This window comes from Spermophilus citellus (genome assembly GCF_964194105.1).
Source record: "Spermophilus citellus genome assembly, chromosome: 4".
Classification (NCBI taxonomy): Eukaryota; Metazoa; Chordata; class Mammalia; order Rodentia; family Sciuridae; genus Spermophilus; species Spermophilus citellus.
In genome coordinates this window covers 113,614,073-113,626,814 of record NC_138185.1, presented here as the reverse complement: position 1 = coordinate 113,626,814, position 12,742 = coordinate 113,614,073, and the positions used below count along the sequence as shown (strand labels likewise).

The window sequence follows — 12,742 nt, the reverse complement described above, 5'->3', positions numbered from 1 at the left end:
TTGCAAGGGTAATTTTTCCAAGAGGTTATCAGAATCTCATCCTGAAGGAGTTCTCTTATTTGTTACCTGATATCTATGAACATTATCACTTTTTTCTTATCTAATTTTATATGTTTTTTAAAGAGATTCCTTCTTTTTTTTTTAATGGGCCTTTATTTTGTTCATTTATTTATATGCTGTGCTGAGAATTGAACCCAGTGCCTCACACATGCCAGGGCGAGCGCTCTACCACTGAGCCACAGCCACAGCTCCTCTATGTTTTATTTTTCACCTCTCAGTTTGCATTTGTTTTTGTAGTTCAGTGGGCAAATTTGTGGGTATATTTAATCTAATTGATAGTTCTGCAAGAATATTTTGTATGCACGTTCCAATTCTATTTGTATGTTTGTTTCTTCTGTATTCTGGATGAAGTTCTGTGTGTTGCTAACTATTCAGGCACTGGAAGAAAGAAATGGAGAGAAGAAAGAGAAAAGACCAGGGAGTAAGATTGCATTTGATTATTTCTTGAACAATTCTAGAAGGTGTTAGGATTTTCATCTTTGCTATAAGTTATTGATGGACATTAAAAGCTATAATGTTTGGGGAAGTTACATTAGAATTCTCTGAGGATCTTAATTATGAAGTTCATTCTTAAAAACAAATGTGCAGTGAACATGTTTTGCACCCTTCCAGTCAGCATGCATGCCTGTCACGTGCCAGCTGTGGCACAGGCATGAGGTAAATGAGACACTCTCTTTGTCTCTGAAGGGAAAGAGACTAGAAAATGGGCGATTATAACACAGTATGATAAATAAATGTTAAAGATATGAATCTCAGTGAATACAGAGACAGGACTTGGTAGTTCTGCCTAAGAAACAGAGAAAGGTTACACAAACAAAGGTGGCCCTCAAGCAAGGTCTGTACAAGGTAGAGTCACTAAGCAGAGGAGGAGGAAGGTGGAGGCACTCTGAGAGCTACTGCTTTTCCAGAAATCTTTTTAGTGGCTGGAGTTGAGGGTACTAAAGAATCACCAGATAAGAATTTTTAAAAATGAGATCTCCAGGCCCTCACCCAGAGATTCTGGTTCAGGAAATTCATTTGTGGTAAACACCTGTGGTGGTTGTTTGGCAGTTGGTCCAAAGACTGAATTTTCAGAAATGCTCACCAGATTGAGACTAGTTCTTGGCTCCACTGACTTTTAGTTCTGGGGAAGTTTGACACTCTGGAAAGAACTCTTGATTTTTCAGTCAGAAATAACTGGGTTTGAGCCAGGAGCAGTGGCTCACACCTATAATCTCAGCAACTCGGGAGGTGAGGCAGGAAAATCACAAGTTCAAAGCCAGCCTCAGCAATTTAGAGGCCCTAAGCAACCCAGTGAGACCCTGTCTCTAAATAAAATACAAAAAAAAAAGTGGGGGTCTGGAGATGTACCTCAGTGGTTAAGTGCCCTTGAGTTCAATCCCTGGTATCCCTCCCCAAAAAAGAAAAGAAGTAACTGGGTTTTTAAACCTAGTCCTGCTCCTGAACAATCCATTTAATGCTAGCTAATCCACAGCTTGAGGCTTGGACAGTAATAACATCAGGGATGATAATAATACAAATCTCATATGAATGTGAATCTGAAATGAGATTACGTAAAAGGACTTAAAATGGTGACTGGCATGTGGAAATTCTTTAGTAAATTTACATAATGGTAATGTTGATGACAGTGATGATGACAATAATGATGTTTGTCCCATAACTGGCTAGCCAATTCCATAGGAATACATCCTAATACCTATCGAACTGGTTAGAATTGGATAACGAGATATGATCCATTATCCAGTATTGATCCCAGCCCTGCCCATTAGCTGTGTAAGTTTGAGCAACTGCTTCACCTTTGTGGGAACTCAGTTTCTCTTACTCATTTGTTAATGTGTTCATTTTAGACATTCTGTAAGTACCCTACTGAATGCCAAATCCTAGAGGGATAGCTGAGGAAGCCCCCACTCAGTATAAAATTATTTCTGTTGAGGTACAGTATGCATGTAGCAGGTTTCTAAACCAGGTGTCTCTACACATCTTGAATGGAGGACCAAATGTCCCAAGTTTCCAAACTATTCCTTGATTCGTATCAAAAGAAACCCTGGTAAGTGAAATAAATCATTGAACAGTTGGTGAATCTAGGAAAAGGAAATGTAGATGTTTTTTACACTAGTCTTATTTTTTCCCCTTCCCTGTAAGTTTGAAATTATTTCCAAATAAAAAAAATCAAAATTTTCTAAACTCTAGTCTTCAAGACTTATCTACCAAAATGCAAGTAAATAGTAATATTGTATAATTTTGTGTAATTTGTCACTCCTCAGTTAAGACTACTAGACTTGGAGGGAGAAGACCTGGGTTTAGGTCTCAGCTCATTTGCTAGTTTAGGTGGCTGCCATAGTAATTCACTAATTGGAACTTTGATTTTCTTTATTTGTGAAATAGGAATAATATTTTTTTTCCACAGAGACTGTATAGAGGATCAAGAAAAAAATATACATATATTATATATATATATATATAAAACATATACTCATACATATATACCTCTATAAATGCATACATATATATGTACAGAAAGAAAATTTCTACATATTCTCTATATAATATGTACATGTACATATACACGAATGTGTGAAATTGTTTTGCTGTGCAGATGTTGGAGGCTTCCCATCTTAGCCGAGCTTGTGTTCAGTTTATGTTTCCTGAAGTAACTTACATCAGCTCACAGACTCCTTTCTGTTTTCTTACAGCCTGAAAGAATTTCAGGGGAGCAGTATGGAATACACTCTGATGTCTGGAGCTTAGGAATCTCTTTCATGGAGGTATGTTGTTGCTACAACCAGATACTTCTATGAATGTCTGTGTTAATATGTTCTATCAGGAGGGACAAAATAAAATAAACCTTCAGTGTGTTATGTATATATGTAAGAGTTTGACTCTCTAAAGTTCTTATTTCGATATTGAACTGTCTTTGGATAATTCTAAAGCACTATTTCTCATAGATTGCCTGTGTAAGAAATATCCAAAGTGCTTGTTAAAAATACAGGTTCCCCAGCCCCATCCAAGACTAGTTAAATCCCAATCTCTTAAGAATCTGCACGTTTAACATGTTCTCTGGGTGAACCCCATACCCACTAATTCTGGAGAACCTCTATGCTAAAAGAGGGACTCCATTAAAATGCTATGTGATGCTATCCTGTTCGAATATAACACCCCAACTTACAGCCTACTTACTTGGATGTACAAGTCCTTTGTATTTGTTTTTTTAAAAGGGGTGAGGGGGGGACACCTTGTTCCAATATAGTGCTATCACGTTTGGGGGGGGGGGCTGTAATGTGATGGGTGTGGAGGGACACATGTATGTAACATAATTTTATGTCTTTACCCTTCATTGCTGTATTTAGAATGGACTTTATCTTAGTGTGGTAGGTACAGCCCCACTAGATTTCTATGCTGAGGTCTATAAAGTGACCATATGACTTATATTAGAAGGACATGTGGTTCAATTTGAATTACAGTATTATAAAACCCAGGTATTCTCCAGTGCTTCAAGATTATTTCTCAACTACATTGATTGAGATAAAGGAAGACTTTCTTAAAAGTAGAAAGGAGTCTTTAATTAAGATCATAGAGTTGCGTTAACAATATTATCACTTTTTTTAGGTCAAATACTTTTTCTGTGACTTTTTTTTTTTAAAGAAAGAGGGAGAGTGAGAGTGAGAGACAGAGAGAATTTTTTTAATATTTATTTTTTAGTTTTCGGCGGACACAACATCTTTGTTGGTATGTGGTGCTGAGGATCGAACCCGGGCCGCACGCATGCCAGGCGAGCACGCTACCGCTTGAGCCACATCCCCAGCCCCTTCTGTGACTTTTTGTAATGCATGAATTCCATTGCATTTATAGGGAAATATCTTTATAGACTTAATTCACCTGCATGGTAGAAAGAAAGCAAAAATAAAGGGTTCAGTGTTTATACTAAACCTTATTCTTCTGTTTCTCTATAAAAGGGAGTCAAAGAAGAAATACAGTATTTGTGCATCAGCTCAGAGGTTAGCCATAATGGTGGATGGATCTCAGGACTGTCTCCCAACAGAATCCTGAAGGTCTTGTTCTAGCTTTCAGTGGAAAGTAGTTCTTTTGATTTGTGGGACTCAGGTCTTGCCATTATATAATTTCCTTTTGCATATTTTAAAACATCATCACTGATTATATTTTATAAATGACCAGATAGAGTGTAGAACATTGAGAGGTTACATGGTATAGAGATGAGCATCCCAGGCTGGAATGGAAGACCGTCTCATTCTAGTGTAGTCATATCACACATGTATGTGGGGTGGGGTGGGGTGGGGCAGTATGCAGTTCCCGCTTTGCTACTAGTTTCCTTCATATGTAAAATAAGATCTTTAAGACCCTTTTTAGACTAACTCCACTGCTGCTCATTCTGCTGTTTTTCCTTAACTTTCACACAACTGTAGAGCTATGTGACTAAGACAGGGCTGTACCCTGGCATGGCTTAGCCACAGGGGCACAGAATACTGTAAGAGAGCATCACTGATAGGTTCAGACTCAGAGCACATATAAATGTTCACCATTCACCCTTCCTCACTCACTTTTGTATTCCTGTCTTGAGCTCCTGCTGTGCCTGCTGCAGGGGCAGTGGGGATAGAGTATTGAGAGGACACTCAGGTCTTGGCTCTCCTGGAGGACATTTGGTGAGGGGTGGGGCATGAAAGCAAAGATAGAAAGCAAAGTGACAACTAAATATGTAGCTTGTCAAGTGGTGATGAGTCCTATAAAGGAAAAGAAAGCAGACAGTCCTCTCTGAAGTACCATTAGATCAGGGACTTGAATGCCACTTGGTAAGAGCAGGTGCAAAGGCACAAGATGGAGTGCACTTGGCACATGTAAGAAAGCAGAGAGACTAGTGTGACTGGAGTGGAGTTAGCAAGAAAAAAAATAAATTCAGAGCAGTAGCCAGGGGCCACATCATATATAACCTCAGAGGCTGTGCTGAGGACTTCAACTGTTACTGGGAGAGTAAATGATCTGACTTAGATTATTTTCAAAGGATCACTGAGTGCTCCGTGGAGTACAATTGCAAAGGTGCAAGCACAGAAACAAGGAGGTCAGTTTAGGTAGATAGGAAGGTACATGCCAAATAAATTAACATTTATATTTATTTATGTTGCATATTGTAATACACATCTACCAATATTTTGCTAGGTACTGGGAATGTAGTGGATAATAAAAAGAGACTTTGGGGCTGGGAATGTGGCTCAAGCAGTAGCGCACTCACCTGGCAAGCGCAGGGCGCTGGGTTCAATCCTCAGCACCACATAAAAATAAAATAAAGCTGTTGTGTCCACCAAAAACTAAAAAATAAATATTAAAAAATTTTCTCTCTCTCTCTCTCTCTCTCTCTCTCCCTCTCTCTCTCTAAAAAAAGAGAGAGAGAGACTTTTGTGAAGATTACCATCAATATGTTTGGGATTTCATTGATCATATTCCTTTATCCTGGAGGCAAACTATTAGTCTCTAGAACATTGAAGAAAACAGAATTTGTAAGATCAAAAAGTATTAGGTACAGGGAACTGAAAATGTCAGTGTTGAATGTGAAACATCCAGATGCCAGAAGGAGCATGCTGCAGAGAAATGTAGAGTAAGATGACCAGGTGGGGGGAGTGAGGGCCAAGAGACAACAGCCTTCTGATGCGCCCTGTGTTTTAAAATGGGTGCTAAGGGGTGGGTGTGAGAGCAGGAGGAGGAGATACTGTAGGGTGTGAAGAGGAATCTAATTATGATCATCACCAAGGCTTGTGGAGCACCTCTTGGTACAGGAAGCTTAATGCCTTCAAAAGCCAGCTTGGCATTGTAGCCCCTGCCCTCCAGGAGCTTCTGACCCACCAGACCAGCAAGTGACCACGGCTGACCCACCTAAGTAGTAGGCCAGTAAGCCATTAGAGAACACAATGAAGCCCGTGGCATGTTTTATACCATATTTAGGTAGGGAGGGTCCAAGGTAAAGAAAAGCATGTGATAGGGAAGAGAAGAAGGAGCATTTGAATCCATAGAGCAGACATGGTGGATGATTCAGTAATGAAGATTACAAGAGAGGCCCAGAGGAGCCCAAGTAATGAGAACATTACCTGAAGGCATTGGGAAGTTAGTCCAAAGAATTACTTAAAGGCTGAGGTTCTTCATTTGCTTACCAAAGTATGCTTGGCCATAGGTGTGGTAAATCCTGTTTAGAATCATGGTTGTCAGAAACGTGAGTGGCAAAAGCATTTAAAAATCTGAGGAACAAATTGCACCGTGAAACACAGTCGGCACTTTCAAGAATCGTATTTCTTCTGTTTGTTCTCACTTTTAGAACAAGATTCCCTTTCTATGTATGAGCTATAAAGAGGAGAAACTCATTCATTCAGTAATTCTTACTTAAGCAGTTGCCACAAGGCAGGCCCTCAGGGGGCACATAGAGCTAAGGAGAGCTACTTCTGGGGGAGGAGGAAGCCACCCAAAGGCTGGAGCACTGTGAGCCTTGGTCCCAGTGTTTATGAAGGACTCTGAACCAAGGGGTGGGGGTGGGGATTACAAAGGAGTTGGCATGGAGTGGGCCTTGAATGGATGCACTACTAGGAGAAAGAGGGAAAAGATGGAGACCCCTGCCCCAGCCCCCAGCACACTCCTGGGTGGATGCTCCGATACCATTAAGAGGTCAGATGTCAAAGCCGGCTAGGTCTCACCAGCACAGGTTCACTGCCCGCTTGTGTCCAGACTGTTCTGAGTGTTCTGAGTCAGCCAGTTTCCTTCCTTAGGTACCCGTGGTGAGTCCAGAACTGGATAAAAACATAGGAAACTAACTGAGCAATAGAATTTCCCCCAAATTATCCAAGAATCAAATAGAGACAAAAGGGAGGCCAGAATATTCTATCCCTTCTCCCTCTTTCTAGCAAGCCTTCCCCCAATTCCACAATTCTTACCTCTGAGCTTTGGTGATGCCAGAATCAGAGGTTGCCTTCATTGTTTTAAACTCCTAAAATAACGCAGGTCACCCCTGCCTGCCTTCTTCCTACTGCCCCTTCCCTTGTTAATGTGCTGTCAGAGTCCCCTGGGGAGCCAGAACAAGGTCTCTCACCACACTCTCTTCTTAAGAGATGATGCTTCATGCCACCAAAAAAATAAATAATAAAATAATAATAATAATAATAATAATAATAATAATAGATACATTTGTGCCTTAAGTAAAGAATCTTTAATACCAGACCTATCTTTTTTTTTTTTTTTTTTTTTTTTGGTGCTAGGGATTGAACCTGGAGCACTTAACCACTGAGCCACAACTCCAGTCCTTTTTATATTTTATTTAGAAACAGGGTCTCACTGAGTTGCTTAGGTCCTCTCTAAGTTGCTGAGCCTGGCTTTGAACTCACAATCCTCCTGCCTCAGCCTCCCAAGCTGCTGGGATTCCAGGTATGCACCACTGCGCCCGACAGATACACCTCCGAGAACTGAATTGCCCCTGCCTCTACTCAGTTTTGCACCCTCTGTTCACAGGGTAGAGGGGTCTTCCTCCAGGATGCTTGTTAGCTGTATGAAGTATTTGGAATTGGCAAAAGTAAATAAAGATGAAAATTATCCCTCAGAAAGGGAAAAATGAAAACATTTGGCCTAAGTCAAGCATGTCAGTTTGAGGTGGGGGGGACTTTCTGTTGTGTATTTACGGTTTTATACTCAGACCTTTAAACATGTTGTGGTTTTCCTCCTATGGATTAGTTATGAAGTCAAATTAAAGTGGTTGCCATACATGAGGTTTGTGCATACTCATTATGTAATGGGGAAGGGAACTCCTGTGGAATTGCAGTTCTTCTTTGAAATGTCACATCACAACAACAATCAGTGTGGAGCCAGGTGGGGGGGCAGGCACATGCCTGTAATCCCAACTACTTGGGAGGCTGAGGCAGGAGGATAATAAGCTCAAGGCAGCCTGGGCAATTTAGGGAAACCTCAGAATAAAAAAAAGGACTGGGATTTAGCTCAGTGGTAGAACACCCCTAGGTTCAGTCCCCAGTGCAAAAAAAGAAAGAGAGAAAGAGAAGTGATACCACTAATAAGACTATAAAAGTCCTGAACTCAAACTGAAGGGTTAAATCCTTTGCCAGAATTTGCCTCTTCTAGAAAGCTCTCATGGATTCATTTGGGTGATTTCTAGGGCTTTTCACCCTGGTAGTTAAGATGAAAATGAACTTTGGTAAATTTAAATAAGGGCTCTGTTTTGCCAAGTTCGAGAGGTCTATTTAATCCTTAGGGATGGGGTGCCTCAAACACCTTAGCGCACCACTTCCTGGTTTCACAGGCAGCTCAGTGCTTATCTCTCCTCCCAGAGAATGGTTTGAGCAGGGTCCTATTCCGGTTTTTTACTAACCAATTGATCCATTTCTATTCTTGTGTCATTTGTGTCACAACATCAGTCTGTAGGTGAAAAATAGAGAGTCCTGTGTGCAAGAGCTGGATTCTCAGATGTCCCTTCTTGAGTGGAGGCCTAAGTCACCTACCCTCCTCCAGCCTTGCATTTGCAGCACCCAGGATGAGGCATGTGCGTTAAAAAGGCACCAGGCCAGGCTGTAATAGTCTTGTTCTCACAGAGTACTCTCCCAAGTGCATGTTCTGGTTTGTGATTCTCTCTGGCGGGTTATTATAAACCTTATTAAGGTTGGTGGCAAATAATCTTCTGACAGACTTTTCCACAGGAGTCAGGCTGAAAGCCCCATCTTTAGCACACGCATTTGCTCTTTTCACTTAGATCCTTGCTCTTTGTGCCTTTGTTTGCTGCCTCTCTACGCCAGTCTCCTGAGTCCCAGGCACAGAGCAATCTGGCTCGATGTGCTTGGTTAATTGGTGTGTCATCTAGTCCTGTGAGGCCCCTCTTCAGCATGAGCACTGTTTTATTGAAGTGGTTTGAATGATGTGTTAAATGATGAAAGCTGGGACCATGGCTTAGAAAAACTGTCTCGAGATAGGTGAAGAACATATTTAGAGAACCACACAATGTCAGTGTCATCAAAGTAACACCATCTTCTGAAGATTTTTATAGGTTCTATTGTTTTTGACAAAAGAGTTTTTCTTGAGTTTTTGAGTCACCTTTACGATGTTAAAAATAAATCCATGGAACACTGTGCTGTTATCTCTGCACAGAATGTGATTTTTTCTTCATCTTCCCAAGACACAATTTAAATACCCATCTTTGGGATGCCAACACTCATCTCTACAGCTGAAAGTAATGTCTTCCTCTTCTGACATTCATGTGCATGTGAAGAAGCACTTTCTGTTTGCCAAAGAAGCAGACCCAGATTCAAAATCCACCTCTGCCAGTGTAAGTACTGGAACCTTGGCCACATCACTTAACTTTCTCTCCGGGCCTCAGTTTCCTCTTCTTCAGATAAACAATGATAATAAACACACATTTTGAAAAAAGTATTAAAATATTTCAATATTCTAGTTTCTTTTATAACAAGAATGACACTTCTGTAACATTGTCATTTAACAGTAACAACCCTGTAACATTACTTCAACGACAGTCAGCTTCTCTTTGATGCAGCGTCCTATATGTACTGAAGGCTTACCAAGTAAAGGATTATGAGGCATCATCTAAGTTTGGATCCTGCCTTCAAATACACAGAAGAACCCATTCCACCCGCTACAGAAAAACAACAGGAAAAACAAAAAAACAGTGGGTCTCCAGCTATGGCTTTTTTCCCATTCTAACCCCCTTATAGATTGTGAACCTGGTCTCAGGATGACGGATGACTCTGGATGCCCTGTGAGTGGCTGCTGTCAGCTTTTCTAGACCATAAAAATTTGGCATTTAGTGTGATTCCCTCAGATACTAATATTTTCTTCTCTTAATTTAAAAAATTACTTTCAAGGAGCTGGGTATGGTGGTACATGCCTATAATCCCCACAAGTTGGGAGGCTGAGGCAGGAGGATAACACGTTCAAGGCCAGCCTCAGCAACTTAGTAAGGCACTGTCTCCAAATGTTTTTTACAAAGGGCTGGGGATGTAGTTCAGTGGTAAAGCACCCTGGGTTCAATTCCCAGTACCAAATATTTTCAAGTTTGTGAACAGAAATTAAATCTTATGATATTGTTCCGTCTGCTGCCCCAACTAGTGAGACAGCTTACCTGTTGATCAGAAGCTTTTGCTGAAAGCCATCAAAGGGTCCAAAGAGAAAAGAAACATCCACAGAAGACTGAGTAGGAAAGTAGGGAGGAGGTGGTTCTGGAGTCCTTGTTGTGGGCCCTTCTGTCCTTCCATTGAAGAACGTGAAGGAAAAGAGCATGCACAGTTTCTGTCACTCTGTCCCACACTCCTACTCCCCTTTCTATAATTATGTCTCTACTTGGTTTTTTTACATTGTCATTTTGGGGGCTTGAGGTCTAAAATTTTGTGTAACTAACTGCAAAAAGGAGCCGTTAAAATGACCTTTGGCAGATGATGGATTGACTAGTTCAGTCCTTTTTGAGGTTTGTGAAGGGGCCCAGCTGTCTCAGATTACCATGCCTGAATGCCCCTTCTCCGAGGTTGTCAGTGATCACAGTGAGTGTGAAGCTGCAGACACAGTGAAGTGCCCCCCCTGAATGCTGCATTGTTGGGCTTGCTTTGTGCTTGGAGCTACTGGGAACAACCATGAGATTGACAAAACAAGCTGAAGCAGGTGCTAGCAGTCCCAGCTAAGCGTTTTATTATTTTGATGGATTTCAAGCTGATTTTAAAGTTTTTCCAATAGCACATGCCCTCATCACATATACACACAAACACACCAAACTTGGAGTCTTAAAAAACATTGAGTTGACAGTCTTGATATGAAGAATAAGGAAATAAAGAGGAGACAGTATTGGCATTTGACAACCCATCTTCATGAGCTTGTCAGTAGAGAAGAAGCAAGCTGGCTTTTATGACATTTGACATGTACATAACACTTAACAAAGCCGTTTGATATTCAGAAACAAAAACAGACAAGACCTGTGGCATTCTGTTCAATAGAAAGTATCTTCTAGTGCATAGATCCCTGGGCTCTTTCTGCTCAGCAGTGTGATCATCTGCCTTGGGAAGTGAAAATGTTCCATCCCTGGGGTCATTTAAGTAGTTAAATAACTGACCAGTTATTTCTTTTTTTCTTCTTTCCTCTTTTTTGTACTGGGGGTTGAACTCAGGTCTTCACATATGCTAGGTAAGCACTCGATTACTGAACTACATCCTCAACCAAATTATTTTTGTTAGAAGTAATTCTTTGTAGAAGAGATGGCTGTGGTTGGATAATTGCGTAGTCATTTATTCATTTATTTACTCAGCAAATATTTGTTGAGTGCCTACTATATGGCAGGTCCTGTTGCTGGGGACCCTGCTATAAACAAAATTGACAAAAATCCCTACTTCCATGGAGCCCACATTTTAAAAGGGGTGTTTGACAGTTGGGGCTTGGCAGCCACCAGGTTAAAAGGCTAGATGGGAGAAACTGTTGTGGGGTTACTTTTGAGGTATGATCTAAAAGATGAGGAACCAGTCTTCTAGTGATATCTGTCAACCTGAAAATTCCACAAGTCGTTGATAATTTGGGGAGCTCCTGTGGCTAACTTGGGGATATCCAGTGGTAACAACATCTTCTCCTAGAATTCTATCAATATTCAAATCCCATTACTTAACAGTTGATTTTTAAAAATCCTTTTGAAGAGTTGGGGTTGTGGCTCAGTGGCAGAGCGCTTGCCTCGCATATGTGAAGCACTGGATTCAGTCCTCAGCACCACATAAAAATGAATAAACAAAATAAAGATATTGTGTCCATGCATAATTTTAAAATATTTTTAAAAAGAGAGACACAATTCATAGTTTTTCAAAAAATCCTTTTGAAGATCCTACAGGCAATATTGCATACTTTGGTTTGAATTGGATAAAAATAACTTCATCTTTTTCTCTAGTGTTTATTTAGGAAATTATTTTACACACCTCATCTTTTGTTTAGAGACTAGGAAGTTTTTAACTAAAGAAAGACTGTGGAACTTGGTAAATCACTCCCTTTACTAGTGAGGGAGAGAAGGAACGTGATGTGGGTACTGTCCACAGCCTGTACCGTGCAGGAGAGAAGTGGAATGAGGCCTTCTCGTGTGAAGGCTTGTGCTCTTTCCTCTCCTCCAAGCTGTTGACAGTTGACATTCTCTTTCTCAATGTCAGTCTAATAAGAAGGATGGCAACACAACACTTGACATGTACATAACACTTAACAAAGCCATTTGATATTCATTATCTCATGTAAGCTTCTCCCCACTGTGATGGGAAATGACTGAAAAATTAGTAATTTGAGTCATTGAAGGTGGTTCCACATTATTAGCATCAAAGTTCCCATTTTGCAAACGAGGACACTGAGATCCAGAGAAAAATCTAGAAAAGACTTTTCCAGAAAGGTTAAGTGACTGGACCTGGAGCTCCAGTAGTCAGGTTTCCTGACGTGTGGATTAGTCTGCTTCTTCCATTATGCTACAGAAAGGAAGTTGATCAAGTAGTTGGAAAAAGAGGAGATGAATGGTAAATGTAAACGAGCCAGAAATTAGATAAAAGCAAGGACAGGCTTGTTGTGGCTCAGCAGTGGGTCAAGACTGCTTCTCATAGGCTTACACCTCACACTAAAAGAAACACAAAAATGAACCTAATCTCCAATGTGTCTACTCTGCTAGGAAATGGGCAGG

At 40.7% G+C, this 12,742-nt stretch overlaps 1 protein-coding gene across 5 annotated transcripts in view; it reads left to right on the top strand.

Annotated features, from left to right (window-relative positions):
• The window catches only part of MAP2K5 (mitogen-activated protein kinase kinase 5), a 239,809-nt gene that overhangs the window by 135,522 nt on the left and 91,545 nt on the right, over positions 1 to 12,742 (top strand). For all 5 annotated transcript variants that reach the window (XM_081290299.1, XM_081290300.1, XM_081290301.1 and 2 more), the window contains one exon: positions 2,754 to 2,825. In XM_081290299.1, the coding sequence (XP_081146425.1) occupies positions 2,754 to 2,825 (72 nt within the window). The remainder of the gene's footprint in view (positions 1 to 2,753; positions 2,826 to 12,742) is intronic.